Source organism: Papio anubis, chromosome 6 (assembly GCF_008728515.1).
Source record: "Papio anubis isolate 15944 chromosome 6, Panubis1.0, whole genome shotgun sequence".
Lineage (NCBI taxonomy): Eukaryota > Metazoa > Chordata > Mammalia > Primates > Cercopithecidae > Papio > Papio anubis.
In genome coordinates, this window is record NC_044981.1 from 18,119,696 (window position 1) to 18,145,328 (window position 25,633).

Consider the following 25,633-nt stretch of genomic DNA (forward strand, 5'->3'; position numbering starts at 1 on the left):
ATTAATAACATAAAAATTAAAAGGATATCCAGAAAGAACACCAAAGAATGAGGCAGAACTGAATCAAGGGGTAAGATGATTGTTCAACCCTGGAAAACAATGTGAAGATTCATGCCTCTAATGCTGCATATCCCAGAACACTAGATCTGTGGTGAGATGAGTCTGAAAACACTGTATCCTATGTCTAACCGCACCCTGCCCTATTTATAACACAAAACAGCTTATTAAAGGCTCTGAGAAGTACTGCAGTAAAGAAACCAATTTAAACCATACTTTTTTTTCTGGACTTGCTCTGTCACCCAGGCTGGAGTGTAGTGGCGCAATCTTGGCTCACTGCAACCTCCGCCTCCTGGGTTCAAGTGATTCTCCTGCCTCAACGTCTTGAGAAGCTGGGAATACAGGTGCCTGCCACCAAGGCCAGCTAATTTTTATATTTGTTTGTAGAGACAGCGTGTCACCATGTTGGCCAGGCTGGTCTCAAATTCCGGGCCTCAGGTGATCTGCCCACCTCAGCCTCTCGAAGTGCTGGGATTACAGGCATGAGCCACTGCACCCAACCAACTCATACATTTTATTTATTTATAAGGGTTGAGATTGGGTTTTGCTCTGTCACGCAGGCTGGAGTGCAGTGGTGCTATCATAGCTCACAGTAACCGCAAACTCCTGTGCTCAAGCAGTCCTCCCGCCTCAGCCTCCAGAGTAGCTGGGAATACAGGCACATACCACTGGTAATTAACTCATTAATTTATTTAAATACAGAACTTCATTTTCTGCATTACTGCATTCTAGAAACATTCTGTAGGGCTAGAGCTCTACACTGCACATTTGTTACTTGCTGTGTACTGTGTCGTCTCTCCTTATCCACAGTGGTAAGTGCCAAGACCCCCAGTGGATGCCTGACACTGCAGATAGTACCAAACCATACATACACTATTTTTTTCCTATACATACATACCTTTGATAAAGTTTAATTTATAAATTAGGCACAATAAGAGGCTAAGAACAACAACAATAAAATAGAACAAATAACAACATGCCGCGATAAAAGTTAGACAAATGTGATTCCTCTCTTTCTCAAATATCTTATTGGACTCTCCTTATCCATGCTCAGACTGCGGTTGACCACAGGTAACTGAAACTGTGGAGGTGAAACTGTGGATAGGGGGGTGGAGACTACTGTATCAAGTAAACATGGTGGCCACAAGAAAAGTGTTTAATGATAGGAAGAAGCATGATACAATGAGAGAAACACCAAGCTAGGTTAGGAGTCGGGTGAGCTGATATAAGCTGCTGACTGTAATTCTGCATGTCTATGTCCAAAAAAAAACCTACGTGCAGCTTATATTGCTGAAAATCCAAAATCAGAGAGAATTCAAATGACAGCAAGGTTTAGAACCTGGTTATTCTCCTAAGTAGACTAATCAGCTTGTCCAAGTTACTTAATCTTTCCAGGTTGCAATTTACTCATTCGTAAAGTGGGAAAGTTAAGACATCAGGGTCTTATGAGCCTGCCAAACTGTAAAACCTGTGTGTCAAAGGAGCTATAATAATCCAAAAAAATCCTTTCAATTGGTACCATGCAACTCTCCTCCTTCTAGTCAAGGAAAAAAAAAAAAAAGTTCCAACAACTTATGAGTAGCTTGACTTCCCATTCAACACTCAAGGGAACCAAATTATTTTCTTCTATTGTAGAACTCTGAGCACAACCAGCTTTATTAGCTGCCTTGACACAAGGCTAAAGCAAAGACCTGGAAATGCACATTGTTTTCTAGAAGTGTCTGCCTGAGACTCTCTTAAGGTTCTTCTAGACAAAAGTCATAGGTACCCAACTCAAGCTTGTTTAAAAACAGAGAATGTATATTGGCTCAGATAACTAGGACATTGGGGTTGCATCTAGCTTTGGGAACAGAAAGATTTGAGGGCCCAAATAATGTTACATGGATGTTGTCTTCCTCAATCTCTTAGGTCTGCTTTGTTTTCAATGGGCCTCATTGTCAGGCAGGCTCACTGTACATGGTAACAAAGAGCGCTTTCTGCAGCTCTAGGCTTCGTGGTCCTTAACTACCATGCTTAAAAAAAAGAGAGCACTTTACTCCAAATACTTGAAGCAAAATATTAATTGCTAGGAATTTACTGAGCACTCACAACATGCCAGGCACTGTTCTAACGTACATATTTAAACTTACATAGGCCTCACCACAACTCTAGAAAGTAGGTACTAGTACATTTCCATGCTATAGACAAAGAACTAAGGCTCAGAGAATTTATAGAGTGTGTCTACTTTCTGTACAAGTGATCTTGGGCAAATTATTTAACCTCTCTGTGCCTCAGTTTCCTCATCTGAAAAATGCCGATAGCAACTGTTTAGTAGGCTGTTTTGAGAGTTAGGTAAGTGTATTAGCCCGTTTTCATGCTGCTGATAAAGACATACCCGAGATTGGGCAATTTACAAAAAAAAAAAAGAGGTTCAATTGGACTCACAGTTCCATGTGGCTGGGGAGGCCTCACAATCATGGCAGAAGGCAAGGAGGAGCAAGTCACATCTTAGGTGGATGGCAGCAGGCAAAGAGAGAGCTTGTGCAGAGAAACTCCCGTTTTTAAAACCATCAGGTCTCGTGAGAGCCATTCACTATCAGGAGAACAGCACAGGAAAGATCTGCCCCCATGATTCAATCATCTCCCACTGGGTCCCTCCCACAGCATGTGGGAATTATGGGAGCTACAAGAAGAGATTTGGGTGGATGCACAGAGCCAAACCATTTCAGTAAGTATATGTAAGAACCGAAGGAGAGTATCCAACATGGAATCACTGCATGCAACAAGAAGCCAATAATTCTTGGTACCATTTCCACCTGCCATTCTCTTATTTCCTGCATCTTTCCCTTTAACGGTTCAGAAAAATTCAACTTTATAAATTCCATGTTCTCGCTGGGTGCAGCAACTCATGCCTGAAATCCCAGCACTGTGGGAGGATGAGGCAGGTGGATTGCTTGAGCCCGGGAGTTTAAGATCAGCCTGGGCAAAATGGCAAAACCTCATCTCTACAAAAAATACAAAAATTAGCTGGGCGTGGTGGCATGCACCTGTAGCTCCAGCTATTTGGGAGGCTGAGGTGGGAGGATTGTTTGAGCCCAGAAGGCGGAGGTTGCAGTGAGCGGAGATGGCGCCACTGCACTCCAGCCTGGGTGACAGAGGGAGACCTTGTCTCAAAAAATAAATAAATAAATAATAAATTCCATGGTCTTTAGTAGCATTCGATATGATAGAAAGGGACACAATGGATTACAGCTGTATCTGGATACAGGGAAGGAAGCCCAAAGCAGCAAAACTAGGGCAAAGCTGAGACCGAGATGTAGTATGTACATTCGGAAGGGGAGCTGAAAGTAAGCACGAGGTCAAGGCTGTCAATCTAGCCTAGATGGGAGCCAGTAAGGAGACCTGTGCACTGGATGGCCAACCCCAGACATCAGGCAGGAAAACCTGTATAAGAGGCCTCTTATACTTCTCCTGCTGGGGCAGAAGCCAGCTTCAGAGTGTGCCAGCAGGAAAGCTGCAGGTGGTAGCCTATTCTCCTCATGAGGAAGATGGTAATGCATTAACTTGACTGGAAGAGAGAGTATGGAACACAAGTGAAGGTCATATGCTGACAGGAAGCCTTTTATTGATGGTGATTGCATGAAGAGATGGTGCTAAATAGTATTCATAAATTATTTGGCAAGTTTCACAACAAAGATAGGATCTTACAGAAAATTTAACACATGCCCTGGCAAAAAATACTTAGTTCAATTGTGAAATAGCCCATTAAATCAACCTGAGTGTGGTTTCCATTAGAACTGGAGCAGCTATTCTGGAATTTCCTGACCAAGCAATAGACGCCTGGAGTCAAAACTTTTCTGTTTTTTTGTTTGTTTTTGTTGTTCATTTGTTTATTTTTGAGACAAATTCTTGTTCTGTCACCCAGGCTGGAGTGCAGTGGTATGATGTCATCTCACTGCAACCTCCACCTTTTGAGTTCAAGCGATTCTCCTACCTCAGCCTCTCGAGTATCTGGGACTATGGGCACAAGCCAACACACCTGGCTAATTTTTGTATTTTTAGTAGAGATGGGGTTTCACTATGTTGGCCAGGCTGGTCTCAAACTCCTGACCTCAGGTGATCCACCTGCCTCAGCCTCCCAAAGTGCTGGGATTACAGGTGTGAGCCACTGCACCCGGCCTGGAGTCAACACTTTTCTGAGGCTCCGTATTTCTCCTACACTGTTCTTCAAAATTACTCAGTGCTCTGACCTCTTTTAACATGCAGTTCCCAATCTGTTAATCAGAGCCACCAAGTGAAAGCTTGTGGTATCTTTAGCTTGAGTATTTTGCTCTACTTGGTCCCTTGATAAGTGCATAGGAGCTATGCCACCTGATTTACTACAGGTGGACAAGGGGAGGACTCAGGTGATACTCTCAGCACCAAAGTATCTAGTACTGATCCATCAGTGTTTGTTGGCAGGTGTCAAGCATCACAAGATACCAAGAGCACAGAAGGAGAAGGCAGAAGGACATCTTCAATGTTAAACATCTCTGAACTAGGGAAATATTTTCAATGTCAGTTTGACTCCTCCTCTCATAAAATCTTTAGTTGCCATAATGAGAAAAAACTAAACATGAGAGGAAATTACAAAATACTATGGGAAATATTTTATCATAACATACACAAGGTTTGTTCAAAATAGGCACTCTTGACCTAGGCAGATATTAATAGATTTACTACTGTGGTGTTTAGCTTAATGCCAAAATATCCTACCCTCAGATGCCCTGAAATACAGCTGTCATCTTGTCTTCTTTATATAACCCCAGAATCCTGACTGGCTACACCTACAGAAAAAAAGATCCTGGTATTGGTAACACAAAGAAATAATGCAAGCTTAAATACAATTGTTTACTTCTAGAATTTGTACTTCATTTTAGATGAATCATCTAGAATTTATGACATTAATCAGTCTGAAATTCTAGAGTTGCATATATGCCTGTTCCAATATATGCCTTTTTTGCAGTAGCCATTTTGGGGTTATCTCTCCCCCTTCACAGTGACTTGAGCATGTCTTTATATAGCACTCCCCATTCCTTACCATCTTCTTCTGGTTATCTTGCTCATCCCCATGCCAGGTCATTAGTCCCTTGAGGACATCTTTATATCCCACTGCCTAGCACATTGCTTAACATACAGTGAGCACATAGGACAGATTTACTGAATAAATGCTTGCCAAAGAATAAATAAATACATTTAAAAAAATTTTAATGGATAAACTTCCTTTCCAGTATGGTTGAAGAAGTTCCAACTGGCTGATCTGCCTACAGAAAACAACTACATAAACACACACACACAGATTATTTCCTAGAGAGTAACCAGATATTGGAGAGCAACCAAATGCAAACAAATTTTGGAGAGGATTTTATCCTTGGAAAAAATAAAAAATGGCACTGGGTGAATGTGTTAGTTCGTCTCTGCATTGCTATAAAGAAATACTTTGGCCAGGCACAGTGGCTCACACCTGTAATCCCAGAACTTTGGGAGGCCAAGGCTGGTGGATCATGAGGTCAGGAGTTCAAGACCAGCCTGGTCAAGATTGTGAAACCCTGTCTCTACTAAAAACTACAAAAAAATTAGCCAGGCACGGTGGCAGGTGCCTGTAATCCCAGCTACTCGGGAGACTGAGGCAGGAGAATTCTCTTGAACCCGGGCGGCAGAGGTTGCAGTGAGCTAAGATCACGCCACTGCCGCCAGCTTGGGTGACAGAGCGCGATTCTGTCAAAACACAAAAAAAAAGAAAGAAAAGAAAAAAGAAATACCTCTGTGATGAGGTGGTGTGGCTCATCCCTGTAATCCCACCAATTTGGGAGGCGAAGGTGGGTGGATCACTTGAGGGCAGGACTTCAAGACCAGCCTGGCCAACATGGTGAAACCCCATCTCTACTAAAAATACAAAAATTAGCTGGGCATGGTGGCGGGCACCTGTAATCTCAGCTACTCGGGAGGCTGAGGCATGAGAATCACTTGAACCTGGGAGGTGGAGGTTGCAGTGAGCTGAGATCATGCCACTGCACTCCAGCCTGGGCAACAGGGCGAGACTCTGTCTAAATAAGAACAACAACAACAACAACCACAACAACAACAACAAAACTTCTGGGTTATTTATAAAGAAAGGAGATTTAATCAGTTCACAGTTCTACAGGCTCTACAAGAAGCATGGAAGCATGGCACTGGCATCTGCTCAGCTTCTGCTAAGAGCCTCAGGAAGCTTCCAACCATGGTGGAAGGTGAAGAAGGAGCAAGTGCATTGCATGAGAAGAGCAGGAGCAAGAAGGAGAGGGAGGAGGTGCCACACTCTTTTAAATTTTAAATAACCAGATCTTGCTTGAACTCAGAGTGAAAGCTCACTCATTACTGTGAGAATGGTGCTAAGCTATTCATGAGAGAATCTGCCCCTATTATCCAACACCCCCTACTAAGCCCCACCTCCAACATGGGAGATTACATTTCAATGTGAAATTTGGTGGGGACAAACATCCAAATGAAATCAAATAAGTTTTCCCATTTTCATGGCTTCTACCCTTGGGACTTGTCCCGGTGTGTGTCCTGCAGTGTGGCTAAAACTTCAATAGAAAACCTTTAGTCATTTGGTCTGTTAATCAGAGCACTGCCAGAAAGTGAAAGAGAAGTTCTGAAGAGGAAAGAGTCAGAGAGTATGCCTCAAATTTTGTGGGAACGTAAACTCTGCCCAAATCTCTAGTTGATCCCTAAACCACGTGTTCACCAGGCAAAATTTAAGCAACCTACCTAAGGAGAAAAGAATTGAATGGAAATTTAAGCCAATGATGAAAAAACGTAATTTGTAGTTTGAGTCCAATCCGGTCAATTGTCTGTTACAACAAACTGACAAACAAAAAGTCTGACAATCTTGGAAGTAATATATCAGAATTAAGAGCCTCTACAACACAACATTCGCAATATTCAGAATATAATTCAAAATGAATCAAAATATGAAAAAAAAAACCAGAAAAATGTGATCCATTTTCAAGAGACAAGATTATCAACTGAGATCAACCCTGAGTAATCCAGATGTTGGAATTATCAAACAAGAAATTTAAAGCAGTCATTTTAACTATGCTATGACATAAAAGAAAATATGCTTATAATGAATGCACAGATGGAAATTTTAGTAGCAAAATAGAAACAATAAAGAACAAAATAAAAATTCTAGAAATAAAATTATAACATCTAAAATAGAAATTCACTGCACAGGCTTATCAGCAGACAGGAGACAACAAAGTAAAAGTTGATGAACTTGAGAATGGATAAATGAGACTATCTCCACTTGGAACAAGAGAGAGAAAATAGATTTAAAAAAAAAAGAACAGAATCAAGGACCTGTAGGATAATATCAAAAGATCTAATGTATGTATGGTTAGAGACCCAGAAGAAAAAGTGAGAGAGAATGGGGCAGAAAACATATTTGAAGAAACAATGGCCCAAAACTTCCCATATTTTATGAAAGACATAAATTTACAGTTTCAAGGAAATCAGTGAAATCTCAAACAGGATAAATATAAGGAAAACCACATCAAACACCTCATAGTAAAACTGCTAAAATTTAAACATAAAGAAAAAAATTCTGAAAACAGGCAAGATGAAGACACATGACAAAGAGGAAAACAACTATTCAAATTGCAATAACTGCTTATTAGACACAGTGGAGGCTAGGAGGTAGTGGAACATCTTCAAAGTGCTCAAAGATAAAATGGAATGCCAGGATTCTATATCCAGAAATTTTTTTTTCAAGGAAGAAGGCAAAATAAGGACATGTCCAAATAAAAGAAAATCAAAAGGATTTGTTGTTAACACATTTACACTAGAAAAAAATGTTTAAGAAAATTCTTCAGGCTGAAGGAAAATGATACTAGTTGGAAACACAGGTCTTCAGGAATGAAAGAAGAGCCCCAGAAATAATGAATGTCTGAATAAATATAAAAGACTCTTTTCCTCTAATTGAAAAGAACTACACACATATGAGTCTTTAAAGTAAAAATTGTAACATTGTCTTGGAAGGTTTATATGTAAAACAGGTGTCAAATAAAGTGTAAAAATTGGGCATAAAAAGACCTATATGATTACAAGTTTTTTGCATTAACATGAAGTGATGCCGGATGTGGTGGCTTATGCCTGTAATCCCAGCACTTTGGGAGGCTGAGGTGAGTGGATCACCTGAGGTCAGGAGCTCAAGACCAGCCTGACCAACATGGAGAAACCCCCTTCTCTACTAAAAATACAAAATTAGCCAGGCGTGGTGACGCATGCCTGTTATCTCAGCTACTTGGGAGGCTGAGGCAGGAGAATCACTTGAACCCGGGAGGCAGAAGTTGCAGTGAGCCGAGATCACGCCATTGCACTCCAGCCTGGGCAACAAGAGCAAAACTCCATCTCAAAAAAACAAAACAAACAACAACAACAACATCAACAAAAATATGAAGTGGTAATATTCCAAATAGACTGTTTAAGAATATATATTAAATTTTCTAGATCAACCACTGAAAATAATGCAGAAAAGTATGGCTAAAAATGCTATAGATGAATTAAAATAGAATTCTGAAATATATCCAACTAATCCACAAGAAGACAGGGAAGAAAGAATAAAGGAAAAAAGCAGAGGGGATAAACAGAAAACAAACAATAAAATGGTAGCTTGAAATCCAACCCTATCAAGAATTACATTAAATATTAACAGATGAAATAATACAATTAAAAGACAGAGACTGTCAGAATGGGCTTTTAAGAAGCAAAACCCCATTGTATGCTTTCTACAAGAAATACAATTTAAAAATAAAGACATAGATTGAAAGTAAATTGATGAAAAATATACATCTACCATGCAAGGAGAATGGCCATATTAATATCAGATAATAAACTTCAAGGCAAAGAATATTGTCAGAGATAAAGGGGGACAGTTCATAAAAGAGTTGGCTGAAACTGCTGCCTCAGGCCTGTAATCCCACCTCTTTGGGAGGCAGAGGCAGATGGATCATTTGAGTCCAGGAGTTTGAGATAAGCCTGGCAAACACAGCAAGCCCCCATTTCTACAAAAAATTTTAAAAAATTCGCCAGGTATGGTGGTGCATGTCTGCAATCCCAGCTATTCTGGAGGTTGAAGTGGGAGGATCACTTGAGCACAGGAGGTCAAGGCTACAGTGAGCCATGAACATACCACTGCACTTTAGCCTGGGAGACGGAGCAAGACCCTGTCTCAATTTTTAAATAAAAATAAACATAAACATGACATGAAAATATCAATTTATCCGGAAGCCATTGCAATCATACTTGCAATTGTGCACATAATTGTGTGTGTGCCTAAAAATAGAGCTTCAAAATATATAGGGCAAAAATTGACAGAATTAAAGGGAGTAACAGACATTCCATAATCATTACTACAGATTTTAACATCTCTTCTTAGCAAATGATAGAAGAACTAGACAAAAGAATGAGTGAAGACACAGGTGAAATAAACAATACTATTAACCACATTGGCCTAAATTACTATTTATAGACACTATCACCTACATAACATATATTCTTTCAAGTGCACATAGTATGTTGAACAAAATAGACCATCTGCCAGACTGTAAAACAAATATGAAATCTAGAAAAATACCAAATATGGCTGGACGCGGTGGCTGACATATGTAATCCCAGCACTTTGGGAGGCCAAGGTGGGTGGATCACCTGAGGTCAGGAGTTTGAGACCAACCTGGTCAACATGGTGAAACCTCGTCTCTAATAAAAGTACAAAAAATTAGCTGGGCATGGTGGCGGGCACCTGTAATCCCAGCTACTCTGGAGGCTGAGGCAGGAGAATCACTTGAACCTGTGAGGTAGAGGTTGCAGTGAGCTGAGGTTGCGACATTGAACTCTTGGCTGGGCAATAAGAGTAAAACTCTGTCTCAAAAAAATAAACTAAGATAAATAGAAAAATGCCAAATGTTTAGAAATTAAATACCATATTTTGAAATAATTCATGAGTCAATTAAGAAATGAAAAAAGAAACTAAAAAAATGTTTGAACCAAATGGTAATAAAAATACACATCTCAAAATATCTGGGATGCTGCTAAATCTGCACTGAGATGGAAATTCCTAGCTTTTAGTGCTTACATTGGAAAGGAATAAAGGTCTAAAATCAATATCCTGTATTTCTACCTTAAGAAGCTAGAAAAACTACACATAATCCAAAGTAAATAGGAAAAAAAAAAAACAAAACAAAACAAAACCATAAGAAGAAGAAGAGGAATCAACGAAATAGAAGGCAGACAAATAATCGAGAAACACAGTAAGGCCAAAAGCTGGTTCTTTGAAATTGTGAGGAAAATCAGTAAACCCCTAGCTAGACAGATCAAGAAAAATAAAGAGGGATGGCTGGGAACAGTGGCTCACACGTGTAATCTCAGCACTTTGGGAGGCCATGGCGGGTGAATTACTTCAGGTCAGGAGTTCAAAACCAGCCTGGACAACATGGCGAAATCGTTTCTACTAAAACACAAAATTAGCTGGGCGTGGTGGCATGTGCCTGTAGTCCCAGCTACTTGGGAGGCTGAGGCAGGAGAATTGCTTGAACCCGGGAGGTGGAGGTTGCAGTGAGCTAAGATTGTGCCACTGCACTCTAGCCTGGGGGTAAGAGTGAGACTCCATCTAAAAACAAAACAAAGCAAAAAAAAAACAAAAACAGAAAGAGAGAAAATACGTAATACCAATATTAAGAATGAGCAAATAGTTACCACTATACAGCCTACAGACATTTAAAGGATAAAATGGGGCATATTTTAACGTTATTGTCAACAACTTAAATTAAATGGACAAATTCCTTGAAAAATACTAGCTACAAAGCTGACATGACAGGAAGCAAAAAATCTGAATTGCCATATATATATGTAAGAAATTAAATTAATAATTAAAAAACTGTGGCTGGGTGCAGTGGCACACACTTATAAATCCCAGAACTTTGGGCGGCTGAGGCAGGAGGATCACTCGAGCACTTGAGCCCAGGAGTTTGCGACCAGCCTGGGCAAGATGGCAAAACCCCGTCTCTACAAAAATACAAAAAAGTCGCCAGGCATGGTGGCATGTGGCTGGAGTCTGAGCTACTCTAGGGGTTGAGGTGGGAGGATTGTGGAGGTTGCAGAGAGCTGAGATCACACCACTGCACTCCAGTTGCGTGACAGAGTGAGATCCTTTCTCAAAAAAAAAAAAAAAAAATTAGAAACCTTTTAACCAAGAAAAGTCTTGGCCACAACATTTCACTAGTGAATTCTATCAAATGTTTAAGAAGTTATAGTAATGATACACAAATTCTTTCAGAAAATAAAGGAGGGAGCACTTCCTAACTCATTTTGTAAAACCAGCATATAACCGTAATGCCAAAACCTGACGAAGATATTACCCTCCCCTTCAAAAAATGTAAATTGACAAACATAGATAATTAAAGAAATGCATTTGGATATCCTCATCTGTTTTAGTTGTGCAGATAGTTCTAGCAAGTTTAACGAGTACATGTAAAGCATTTATGTATTCATTAGAATAGAGGAAGTGATAATTTTACAATTTATATTTTAGTGTCTACCAGGGAGAACTGGTCTGGCCTTGAGGAAATTCACTCCAAAATGTGATGGAACTGGCCTCCTATCATCAATTTCACAGTCACTCCAGGCATATCATTCAGTGGTTTGAAAACAGAAATAGACTACACACAGTTGTATATCTAGGAAAAAAAGTCGTTCTGCTGAGGTTTATTTTGGAACACCTTGCTCATCAGAAAGCAAGCTGGGTAGAGGGCATAAATGGCTGATGGGAAGAAATTGGAGCAGGAGGCTGCTTTGATCCTACTGCACAAGTCACACTGGGTCCCATGCAGCTCACAGCTCTGCTGCTAATGTTTGAGTTCACATATTTATAGAGCTCTCCACCCTTTGTCCAACAGCAATAACAAATGACCCCCATGACTGGTGAAAAAAATATCCTGAGTACATACACTAAATTGAATTTTCCCGGTTATCATGCAAACTTTGATATGATTGAAAAGACGGAAAGCTGTTATATTAATATCAAAATGAAATTCAAGACAAAAAGCATTAAAAGGGATAAAGAAAGTAATTTTTCTTGGCCGGGCGTGGTGGCCCACACCTGTAATCCCAGCACTTTGGGAGGCTGAGGCGGGCAGATCACCCGAGGTCAGGAGTTCGAGACCAGCCAACATGGTGAAACCTCGTCTCCACTAAAAATACAAAAATTAGTGGGGCGTGGTGGCATATGCCTGTAATCCCAGCTACTCTGGAGGCTGAGGCAGGAGAATAGATTGAACCTAGGAGGCAGAGGTTGCAGTGAGCCGAGATCGCGCCATTGCACTCCAGCCTGGGCGACAAGAGCAAAACTCCATCTCGGAAAAAATAAAAATAAAAAGATTAGGAGCTTAAGTAGAGTTCATGTAAATTTTACTTGTGTAAAACTTATATACAGAATTTTCCCTGTGTAGATTATGACACTTTCATTATGAAACTTGAGACTTCTGCTTAACCTTGAATTTTATTTGTGGCTTCATCACTTTCTTCTTCTTTGTTCTTATCACTTCACAAAAATTGGGTTCACGGCAAGAGCTGATCACATCGCCCCTTGCAATTAAACTGCAAGGAGCTAGGAACTGTGGAAGGCAAATGGAATAGTTGGTAAATCAATCGCTCTCTGTCTCTCTGAGAGTTCCGTATCCCATGTTTTGGAATTTCCAAAATTGAACTTCAATTAAATGCCACTAAAATTTACTTTTTGGCAGAAAATTTGCAGTTTATGTGATACATGCACTGTTTTACAAAATTTGTATATGTGAAATGATTTTCAGGAATACGAATTTCACAGTGATGAGAGTCAACTCAATTCAAAAATGGTAACAGTTTTGTCTAATTAAAAGTGATTAAATGTCTGTATGCTTATCTGCATTTTCCAATTCCACAAAGAACAGGTGTTACTTCTGTTCAGGCGGATAATTCAGGGGGAAAATTCCAAAGAAATGACTCCCAAGTCGAAGGCACATAAGAGAGAAAAATGGAAGAAAACTCTGGGGTCTCAGTGTTTGGAAAGAGTGTCCTCTTACAGGCTAGGCTTCTGCCATTTGGCACAAGGATTTTTTTTTTTTGGAGACGGAGTCTTGCTCTGTCGCCCAGGCTGGAGTACAGTGGTGCGATTTCGGCTCACTGCAACTTCTGTCGCCCAGGTTCAAGCGATTCTCCTGCCTCAGCCTCTAGAGTAGCTGGGATTACAGGTGCCTGCCACCACGCCCCGCTAATTTTTGTATTTTTAGTAGAGATGAGGTTTCACCATGTTGTCCAGGTTGGTCTCAAACTCCCGAGCTCAAGCAATCTGCCTGCGTTGGCCTCCCAAAGTGCTGGGATTACAGGTGTGAGCCCAAGCCCGGTGGGCACATGGCTCTTAAAGTTCCACCCCACCTTATGGGTTAAGCCCGACACAACACTCTGGCATTAGATCAGAGAGCTGCAGAGCACTGTGTGCCAGACAGCCAAAGAACTACATTCATGGATTTCTGAAAATAAGAACATTTCATTTAAAAACAAAACAAAACAAAACAAACAAACAAGAACAAAAAAAACAAAGACATTTGGTTTAAGGGAAATAGCAGAAGCTGACCCCCATTGCCAAGTCTTCCCCTGAGACCCTTGCTCTTGTCATGTAAATAGGTGTCTCTCCACAGTGCCTCTAAGTAAGGACCATTGTGTGGATCCTGTGACACTCCGAAATTGACAGGATCCAGCCTACGTTATGAGCTGAAGTTCTGAAACGAGAGGGGTGTCAGTATTTCTTCCCAAAGAACGTTACTTAGGGCTTGATATGAATGATAACTATAAATCCCACGAAGGGATGGCTGGGATATTTGTTTATTCTCTAGAGCAGTGCTACCCAACCCTGGCTGTAAAATAGATGTACTTGGGAGAGATTTTTAAAAATAGCTGCCCTCCTCCAACCTAAAGCACCGGGCGTTGGTTGGGTAACCTTGGGCAAGTCACTCCATCCCTGTGGATCTCAGCTTCTTCTCCTGTAAAGTCAGCTTAGTAAAACCTGCCCTGTCTACTTCAAGAAATGTTAGGATCAAATAAATTAACAGCTTTGTGAAACAATGTATGAGTATTATGAAAATGTTAATTATGTTTAAGTTCTTTAACCACACTCTTTGTAACCAAAGGCCTCTTTCTATAACAAGGACAGGCACTGCTGGAATACATTTGATGCCACGAATGAAGTTATCTGGCCCCTGTAGGAACTGATTCTTAGGATGTTGGACTGATTAGGCCCTATTTATGCAATGAGTAAAAAGTCTGGCCTCATGATTATGGTCTAATTGGTTAACTTGGAAATACTACAGTGTTCTCTTGGGCCCGCATGCATACAAACCTGGATGCCACCTGAAAAAGAAACACTAAAATGTATATGTGGAACCACGAAAGACTCAGAATAGCCAAAGGTATCCTAGCCAAAAAGAACAAAACTGAAGGAATCACATTACCTGACTTCAATTTATACTACAGTAACCAAAACAGCATGGCACTGGCATAAAAACAGATACATAAACCAGTGGAACAAAATAGAGAACCCAGAAATAAATACATGCACCTACAGTGAACTCATTTCCAACAAAGACTCCAAGAACATATACTGGGGAAAGAACAGTGTCTTCAATAAATGATGCCAGGAAAATTGGATATCCATATGCAGAAAAATGAAACTAGACCCCTATCTCCCACCATATACAAACATCAAATCAGAACGGATTAAAGACTTAAATCTAAGACTTCAAACTAGGAAGCTGCTATAAGAAAACATTGAGAAAACTCTCCAGGATGTTGGATTGGGCAAAGACTTCTTGAGTAATACCCCACAGGCACCAGAAACCAAAGCAAAAATGGACAAATGGGATCACATCAAGTTAGAAAGCTTTTGCGTAGCAAAGGAAACAATCAACGAAGTGAAGAGACAGCCCACAGAATGAAAGAAAATATTTGCAAACTACTCATCTGACAAAGAATTAACAACCAGAATATATAAGGAAATCAAGCAACTCCATAGGAAAAACAATCTAATAATCTGATCTAAAAATGGGCAAAAGATCTGAAAATGGGCAGAAGATCTGATTTCTCAAAAGAAGATACACAAATGGCAAACAGGTACATGAAAAGGTTCTCAATATCATTGCTCATCAGAAAAACGCAAATCAAAACTACAATGAGAGATCATCTTGCCCCAGTTAAAATGGCTGGAGAGGATGTGGAGAAAAAGGAACCCTCATGCAGTGTTGGTGGGAAGGTAAATTGTGCAACTGCTATGGAGAACAGTTTGGAGGTTCCTTAGAAAACTAAAAATAGGGCCTGGGCGCAGTGGCTCACGCCTGTAATCCCAGCACTTTGGGAGGCTGAGGCGGGCGGATCATGAGGTCAGGAGTTCGAGACCAGCCTGACCAATATGGTGAAACCCCGTCTCTACTAAAAATACAAAAATTAGCCAGGCATGGTGGTGCATGCCTGTAGTCCCAGCTACTAGGGAGGCTGAGGCCGAAGAATTGCTTGAACCCGGGAGGCAGAGCTTGCAATAAGCTGAGATCACACCACTGCACTCCAGCCTGGGTGACAGAGCAAGACTCCATCTCAAAAAATAAAAATAAATAAGAAAACTAAAAATAGAGCTACCATGCAATCCAGCAATCCCACTCCTAGGTATACACACCCCAAAACGGAAATCAGTATATCAAAGAGATATCTGCACTCTCATGCTTATTGCAGCACTATACATAATAGATAACATTTGGAAGGAACCTAAGTGTCTGTCTACAGATGAATGGATAAAGAAAATGTGGTACATATACACAATGCAGTACCATTCAGCCATAAAAAAGAACGAGATCCTGTCATTTGCAACAACGTGGATGGAACTGGAGATCACTATGTTAAGTGAAATAAGTCAGGCACAACAAAACTCAAACATTGCATATTCTCATGTACCTATGGGAGCTAAACATTTTAAAAATTGAACTCATGAAGATAGAGAATAGAAAGATGGTATAAGAGGCTGGGGAGGGTAGTAGGGGGAACTAGTTGGGATGTGGGGGGCAAGTAAAATATCAAGCGCCAGCATGTGTGTGTGTGTGTATGTGTGTGTGTATGTGTGCGTGTGTGTGTGTGTGTGTGTGTTTATCCCCAGCCTCTGACTTTTAGATCTTTTCCCACTAGAGAGGTTAATGTGGAATATGGAAAGGTCCATTTTCTAGTTCTGGTTCTGCTCTTAACTACCCGTGTGACCTAGACTAGTCTTTTTACATATGTAGGTCTCAGTTGTCATTTGAGGGCATCATAATAAAAATATGTCTAAGTTTCTTTTCAGTCCTAAAACTCTATGGCTTGACACACAATTTTATCTGTATATTATAATTTGCAGCCTATTAGTCAACAAATGTCTGTGGTTGGGCTGTCCACGCTGTATGGATGGCTCCTGGGAAAGGCAGAAGCTTCTTTATGTACCCATTATTAAGCAGATTTAACCCAAAGATGAGTTTGACAACACCGCAAGCGCACCATCAGGTGACTGGTCCAGGAACACTTTTAGGTCATTCTCTTCCCTCCAGATGCAGTTGGCATCACTGCTATCACTTGATACTGGAGAGCTTGCAGAGCTGTGTTTTCTCCACTCTTCATCGTTTGACAAAGGATGTGACTCATGAAGATCAGGCAACCTCAACACCGCAAAGTCCCATGTACTTAGGTGAAAATGGAAAACGTGGTGGTTGAGAACATGAATCTTTTCATGCAATTCCAACCCAGACTACCACAAAGTCACCATAATCCTTTGTAACTCTTTGAGTCACTCCGCAAACCCACCACAAACCACTTTAATTCTAGACTAGCTTCTCCAAGCTACCCAGCTACCTATACCACTTCCCTTTTATCAATGAAAGAAATACATAGTCTAGAAAAATTCCTTGGGAAAAACATGGTAATTCAACAAATATTTTTGAATGCCTACGATGTGTCGAACACTGCTCTAGACACTAGTGATACACTTAGGAACAACACAAACATCTTTCTTGGAGTTTACATTCTAGATGGCTAGAAGCTAACCAAAAACAAAAACAAAAAAACCAAAAACCTGATGCTTTTGCTTTTGATTCTTCTTCATATCTTTTAAACATGCTCCAGGTTGTCATGATCTTTCTTAAAATGTGGCATCCGAAATTGAGCAAAAACTCCATGCAAGTATTCTAAAATGAAACCTGGCCTTCCAGATCATAATGAAGGTATATTTTTAGGGTGGGCATGGTGGCTCATGCCTGTAATCCCAGCATTTTGGGAGGCCAAGGGTGGAGGACCACTTGAGCCCAGGAGTTTGAGACCAGCCTGGGAAACATAGTGAGACTCTATAAAAAAATAATTAAAAATTTGCCAAGTGTGGTGGTATGTACTTATAGCCCTAGCTACTCGGAGGCTGAGGAGGGAGGATTGCTTGAGCCCAGGAGTCGAGGCTGCAGTGAGTTGTGATCACACCATGCACTCCAGCCTGGGCGACAGAGTGACACCTTGCCTCTTAAAAAATATCTATCTATATATAATCTTTTATAAATATTTAAATAGAGATGGGATTTCACCATGTTGCCCAGGCTGGTCTCAAACTCCTGAGCTCAAGCAATCCTCCTGCCTCAGCCTCCCAAATTGCTGGGATTACAGGCATGTGCCATTGATCTTGGCCAAAAAAAATGGTATATTTTTAATATTTACATTTACCTTTGTCAAGATAGGAAGATCAAATGTATTTTATTTAAGCTTGATTGATGTATAGGTCTTAAATATTTAGACCTGTGGCATGTAAGCCTGTACTTGTTCTTTGGTCTCATACCCTACCGGTATTAGGGATTGATGAGTTAATGGGAGAGTGTTCCTCTCCACAGAATTAGTTTCCTACTCATGGCATCAAAATCTGTACATTTAAGACCAATTTTCTCCAAACCAATCATCAAAATATTACAACTCTTTTTTGTTTTGAGATGAAGTCTCACTCTGTCGCCCAGGCTGGAGTGCAGTGGCTCCATCTCGGCTCACTGCAACCTTCACCTCCCAGGTTCAAGCGATTCTCCTGCCTCAGTCTCCCGAGTTGCTGGGATTACAGGTGCCTGCTACCACGTTAAATTTTTTTATTTTCAGTAGAGACGGGGTTTCACCATGTAGGCCAGGCTGGTCTCGAACTCCTGACCTCAGGTGATCCACGCGCCTCAGCCTCCCAAAGTGCTGAGATTACAGGCGTGAGCCACCGCGCCCGGCCAAACTTTCTGTTGCAAAAAAACAGAGATTTGTGCAGGTTCGCTGAAGCAGTGGAGCATTTAGTAGAAGAATTTGCATGGGATAGGAGAGAGTTGTTAGGACTCCAAGAACAGAAACCATAGGGCAGCTGGGCCTTGCAGAGAGGCAAAGTGGAGTCAGGGCAGCTCCACAGATCTTGCAGTAGGGATCATCATGCTGGTGCCCTGGAGGTAACATGGCTCCAAGCCACTGCTTCTCCGGATGCATTTCTTCCTCCCATTCTTACCTGGATTCCTGTGAGTTTTGTCTTCCCTCTGCCTCATAGCTTCTTATTCATGATGTGGCTTATCCACAGGGACTCTCTGCACCCCTGTAACTGAGTGTATTTCTGTCATTCCCCAGGCTTCCATCAGCATAACATGCTCCATATTTCTGAATTCAAAATATCAAGGATGGCCAGACGCAGTGGCTCATGACCAATCCCAGCATTTTGGGAGGCCGAGGTGGATGGATTACCTGAGGTCGGGCGTTCGAGACCAGCCTGACCAACATGGAGAAACCCTGTCTCTACTAAAAATGCAAAATTAGCTGGGCGTGGTGGCACATGCCTGTAATCCCAGCTACTCGGAGGCTAAGGCAGGAGAATCACTTGAACTTGAGAGGCGGAGGTTGCAGTAAGCTGAGATCACGCCATAGTACTCCAGCCTGGGCAACAAGAGAGAAACTCTATCTAAAAAAAAAAATCAAGGACCGGAATGTAATTGGATCTCTGTGCTCTTTGTAAGGAAAATATGTTTATCCCAAGCCAATTCATAGTCAGTTTCCTGGTCTAATTAATACATCGGGTAGAGTATCATTGGTTGATTGGCTGTCCTGTTAGGTGTGCACCCCTATCCAAGTAGCTATGGTCCGAGGGGATCGTGTAATAGAAAACCCGGCTGCTGACGGCTGGCTCATGATGGGCCAGTTTTTCTTAGACGTGGCCGTGGGGACAACAGACATCATGGTTACTCAATACAGTAGTTGTGGTGAGTCTCTGGCTGCCCTATCATATTTGCTACACATTCTCCAAGAAAACAGTTCACCTCCTGACTAGCCATGATACACCACCATAGCATATCTCTATAGTGGAACACTAACACCAGTATATATTTCTTTTTAATATGGCATGTGTAAGGATTATTAGATTTGCTATCATCAGTGGTTCTTCCTCATTTTTCTGAGGTGCACAGGTTAATGCTTGCTCCTTAGAAGGTTCATAATTCACTTTAGGTGGGGTCTGCACCCCACTTAGTTGGGGGCCGGGGAAGGTCTGCATAAGGCACTAGCAAAATCGTGAGGGTCTGGGTCCTGGGGTCCAGAGCTAGATTTGCTAGAGGGGAGATTTACGAATATGAACCAAGGTCTTTACAAAATGCCAAGGAAAGAGATTGAGAAAACCAACTCCAGGTGGCAAGTCCAGAGGGTGGAACAAGGTCAAAAGCAGGAGACAATCGAAGGATTGGGAATTGGGCAAAATTGGAATAGATGGAGGGTGATATGAGGACTGCTGACACAGGAGCCAAAGTGTCTGTGTTTGCTTTTATGGACTCACCAGGCAGGCCATGGGGGATATTCTGGAAGAGCCTATTTTCTTTTCCTTCTCCCTTTACTCCTGGGCACGTTCTTTTGTTTCAACCTCTGCGAGTCATTCCAACCCTTCTTCATCACCTTGGAAGCTTTTACTTTCTGCTGGGGTTATTTTTTCCTGCCTGTCTCAGAATTCTCCGATTTCTTCAATAACCTGGAGTTCAGCATGACATATCTCAAGGCTTTTAATCAGCTTGCTTTAAAGAACACAGTCTGGCTGGGTGCGGTGGCTCATGCCTGTAATCCCAGTACTTTGGGAGGCCGAGGCAGGTGGATCACTTGAAGTCAGGAGTTTGAGACCAGTCTGGCCAACATGGTGAAACTTCATCTCTACTAAAAATACAAAAATTAGCTGGGCATGATGGTGGGTGCCTGTAATCCCAGCTGCTGCAGAGGCCGAGGCAGGAGAATAGCTTGAACCTGGGAGGCAGAGGTTGCAGTGAGCAGAGATTGCACCATTGTACTGTAACCTGAGCAACAGAGCCAGACTCTGTCTCAAAAAAAAAAAAAAAAGAACACAGTCTGGAAGATGAATTTTGCATCTGCCTTACAAGTCACTGAAACTATTCTCTCAGCACGTGTGTGCCTGATAATCAAGAACAACAAGCTTCGTGTCTTCCTCAAGGAAACTCTGCTCCTGTCCTAGGACATTCCTGGGAAGTGCTGCTTTATACAGTTCTTTTTATGTTGTGCATCCAGCCCCATTCCAGTCCCAAGCCTGATAATCTACCAAGGAAAGATAGCAGTTACTAAGATGGCTTGTTATCACAGGTCTGATACACTCCCACATCATCTCACAGATGCGCACCTGATTCTTGAAGTCAGGTAATCCACACGATGACCAGCAATGCTACCTTGCTCACATACCTCCCTGCGTTGCATATTCCACACCTTTATCATGACTGCTGTCGAAAAGGACACATGTCCAGCTTTATAATCAGAGACGATGCCATTAATAATTCCAAAGAGAAAAATCTTTTGAATTGGCTCTACTAATCCTAAAATCATTAAAACGTCATTGTTCTTAAGGAAAATGGTCTAAGATCTGTCCTCAGTTGCTCTATTCATAAATGACCAAATAAGTCTGAATTCACATCTCCACTTGGAATGTTTCTTGGTATGTATTCAGAACACCCGTGAAGTCACCAACCTAGGGGTGACTTTAATGGTGGGATATGTGCATGTGGGGACAAGAGATTTGTCCATAGAACTTCTGTTTAGAATGCATTTATAAATCGTGGTCTAGGGTGCCCCAAATCTTACTATTAGTGCTATATGATGAGAGCACTGACAACAAAATGGGTTTTTGTGGACTGGCACGGGAGTTAGGCTCTCACTTTTACTTTACATGGGTGAGGCACAGTGGCTCATACCTATAGTCCCAGTGCTTTGGGAGGCCAAGATAGGAGGCTCGCTTGAGCCCAGGAGCTTGAAACCAGTTTGGGCTACAAAGCAAGATCCCATCTCTACAAAAAAATTAAAAATTAGCTGGGCATGGTGACACACCTCTAGTCCCAGTTATTCAGGATGCTGAGGCAAGAGGATCGCTTGAGCCCAGGGCGTTGAGACTGCAGTGAGCAGTGATTACTCCACTTCACTGCAGCCTGGGCAACAGAGCAAGACCATGTCTAAGAACAAACAAACAAACAAACAAACCCATAAATATGTAACATAAACATGTAACAGGAGCGTCATCTGGCCCTCTGACAATAGTATGTAGTGTGTTCTGCAATAGTTTAGAACTTATGTAAATATAGGCCTTTCTCAAACAACCAAGTGTTATTTTCTGAGTATGTATAGTGGAGAAGATATAGGCATTACAAGACATGTTTACCTTTTTAATAAGCAGTTCAATTGTTTTTCTTATTCACGTAATTCAGGATCAACAGTAACTTCAACTAATGTGCCATCAGAGCAGTCACAAATTGAATGAAAGTGATGGCCACCACAAAATCCTTTTTCTCCTGAACGCTCCATAAAGTCTCCTTTCTTTGCACATCTTTGTGCTAAAATAATTAGCTACTTGTAGAGACAGTACACATAGCAACACTATTCATTCACCTACTTTTCCCCACATCTGTTATCTTATTTAAGCACAACTTATTTGGAATCAGAATTGAAAAATTGTGACTATGGCAGTAAGTAACTATGACCTCGAGGAAGTCACTTAAGCTCTCTGGGTTTCAGTTTTCTCACTTGCACGATGAGATTAATAATAAAAATTATGGCTAGGCAAGGTGGCTATGCCTGTAATCCTAGCACTTTGGAAGGCCAAGGAAGGTGGATTGCTTGAGCTCAGGAGTTTGAGACCAGCCTGGGCAACATGATGAAACCCCATCTCTATCAAAATACAAAAATTAGCTGGATGTGGTAACGCACGCCTGTGGTCCCAGCTACTTGGGAGGCTGAGGTGGAAGGATCACCCGAGCGGTGGAAGTTGAAACTGTAGTGAGCTGTGATCATGTTTCTGCACTCCAGCCCGGGTGACAGAGCTTGACTCTATCTCGGGGGGGAAAAAAATTACCTCACTGGATAGTACGGATTAAATGAGCTAATATTTGCAAATTTCCTTGCACAAAGAGTATGCATTCAATAAATGGTAGATTAATCTCTAATAATTGTCCCAAGCTTTGTAAGTCTACCAGACAGTTTTAATTATCCCTGCCTGCATAGATGAGTTTAAGTGACTTATCCAGGGTTAAACAATTCATTAATGGCAGCACTAGTGCTTCTGATTCCAGGGCCCCACCCCAGCCCATCACCCCCAGTCAACTTTATAGACTTTTATAGAATGAGATGCTGTGTCGAGCACAAGAAGAGAATTCTCCTTGGTGAAGGTAAGAGCCACAGGATGGGAAAGACCATGAGTGACCATGGGCTTCAGTACTGGAAACTCCTCAGGTTTTCCTAAGCAAAAGATAGCGGGACCAGAGGTATCTGCAACAATTACATTTCCCTGGTGATCAAAGGTCACAGCGGAGGCAGTTATTTTGGAGGGAAAATAGAGGCTCAACCCAAAGGTATCCACCTGGCCGACAAGTTGCATACTTGAGCTAAACACTTTCACCCTGGTGCTGCAAATCCCAGTCCCCAGGGCCAGGGGGTGCTCCAGGACTGCAATGGCCCCCGTGAGCCAAGACACTGCCACCCCTCGGGGACTGCACAGATGAGCTTGCAACTTTTCAGTTCTCCGAAGGACCCCTTCCGCGAAGTCGACGTCCAGGAGGTGCAGGGACCCTGCCTCCGCGTCAGTTACCACAATCCCATTCTGAGGGGTGGTCTCCACACCCCAAGGTAAGGAGAATTGGCCTCCAATGACAAGCTTGATCTGGCCAAAAAAATCAAACACTTTGATGGAGCGATCGCCGGCGTCAGTGACAACCACATGGCAGTCGTTGGTGATGGTGACATCCACAGGATACCTAATGTCTTGGGAAGCGTCCCCCTTCGCTCCAAACTGATGCGCGCATCCTCCCCCAGAGTCAAAAATCTTGACACGCCTCCTGCCGTCGTGCACCACCACGACCCGCCCCGTCTTGGGACAAAGCGCCAGTCCGGTGGGGTTGACCAGGGTCCCCCAGCCGCCAAAGGTATGGTGGCAGGTGAGGGCTCCGGGGGCGCTGGGGGCGGCGCGGTGGGCGGCCGGGGACTGGCGAAGCGCTGAGCCCAGGAGCTCTATGAGGTGCAGCACCGGCAGGCAGTCGCTGGTGTCGCAGCCCCGGCAGGCTCGCCTGCAGAATGGGCACTCGAGGGCCAGCGTGCGCGGGTGCGCCAGGGCGGCCACGCAGGCCAGGCAGACCACGTGGCCGCAGGACAGGTTGCGCGGGCGCCGCTGCTGCCGGTGGCCAAACTTCTCAAAGCACACCTTGCACTCCAGCAGGCTGATCTCCGCCTCGCGCATGAGCTCCTGCAGAGCCGGCTCGCTCTCCGAGGCTTCGGCCGCCATGGCGGGTCCTGTGCACTCCCGCCGCGCCGCCCGGCAGTGTCCCAGAGACGCTCTTGGTCAAGGTCACAGTCACGGTCACGGGGTGGGACGTGCGCCCTGACGTCAAGCGCCGCGGGCCTCTGCACTGCGATCTGCTGCCCCTTGGTGGGCATGCGTGGCACTGTTTCTTGAGGGCCTGGTCGTGGACGTTTGCAAGACAAATCCACATGCGCATTGTGTAGACCTGTAAACGTCACATCAGTCATGGATGGATTGTGTACACTTTCAGGTGAGGAAACACACCTATTGAGGACAACAGGATTGCTCCCTGTTACCCAGCCTGTAAGTGGCGAAACAAGAACCAGAACCCAGTCTTCCAGCCCGGGTACCTAGCAGTGTCTCCAATCCTCAGCGTTGCGTGCTAGGGCTGTCCAGGCATCAAACATGGTCCCCTAGCTCATGATGCTTTTGATCTGAACTGGAAAACACGAGCACACGGGAGAAGACAAACTCCAAGGGAGGTGAGGCAGATGTGTATATTTCTTTTGTGTCTTCTTTCACACTCGTAGTTAAGTCAATGAATACATACTTGTAAAATGAATTCGTGCATGAATGAAAGAATGTTATAGAACAACAACAAAAAATCAACTAGGTGAATGAGTGTCAGATGGGGGAACCACGCTGGAAGTGTCTTGCAGAGTAATTAATATGAAATAAGAAAGCTGTTAGTTAATAATAATTACCATAGAACTTTTTTTTTTTTTTTTAAAGACCAAGTCTCACTCTGTCACTCAGGCTGGAGTGCAGGGGCACGATCACAGCTCAGTGCAGCCTCCATCTCCCAGACTCAAGCAATCCTCCCACTTCAGTAGCTGGGACTACAGGCATCCACCACCACACTAGGCTAATTTAAAAAATTTTTTTGTAGAGAGGAGGTCTCTCTGTGTTTGCCTAGGCTGGTCTTGAACTTGTGAAAATTGTTCACAATCCTCCCCACCCCTTGGCCTCCCAAAGTGCTGGTGTGAGCCACTGCCCAGCCTATAGAATTCACATATGCCTGCCCTGTTGTGTTAGGTTGGTGCAAAAGTAATCGCAGTGTTTGCCATCACTTTTAATGGCAAAAATCGTGATTACTTTTGCAGCAACTTAATAGTTTACATAGATTATCTTGTTTAAACCTCATAGCAATCCTACAAGAAAATGTTATTTTTAATCATCTTTTTTTCTCATAGAGTTCACATAAATCAAATATCTTGCCTAGGGTCACATGGCTAGGAAGTGGCTGGCCTGGAATTTGAAGCCAGGCAGTTTGACTTCAGAGTTACCTATTTTAGTCATTTTCAAACTTCTTTGCACATGGTAAACACTTGGGTCACACCCGAAAAGTTTAATTGGCCCATGGTGTGGTCTGGACAGCTGGGATTTATAAAAGCTCCCCAGGTGATTATAATGGACAGCCAAGTTTGAGAACCGCTGCATTATAATAATTCCTTCAAATGGCACTAAATTCAGTTTTTCCAATCTCAGTGAAGACCAAAAGCAAAGAGAATTTGCCATATGTTGGAAAATCTTCAAACAAGGGATAGCATAATCTGCGTGAAGAATCCATTGTGGTATTATGAATCTCTCATTTTTCTTTTTTCTTTTCTTTTTTTTTTTGAGATGGAGTCTTGCTCTGTCACCAGGCTGGAGTGCAGTGGTATGATC

At 42.5% G+C, this 25,633-nt stretch overlaps 1 protein-coding gene across 1 annotated transcript; it reads right to left on the bottom strand.

The window, feature by feature from the left end:
* Window positions 1-21,825: 21,825 nt before the first annotated feature.
* NHLRC1 (NHL repeat containing E3 ubiquitin protein ligase 1) lies at window positions 21,826-24,722 on the bottom strand. Its single transcript, XM_003897098.3, has one exon. The coding sequence runs from the start codon at window positions 23,945-23,947 to the stop codon at window positions 22,760-22,762; it is 1,188 nt and encodes a 395-aa protein (XP_003897147.1). The 5' UTR covers window positions 23,948-24,722; the 3' UTR covers window positions 21,826-22,759.
* Between the last annotated feature and the right edge of the window lie 911 nt (window positions 24,723-25,633).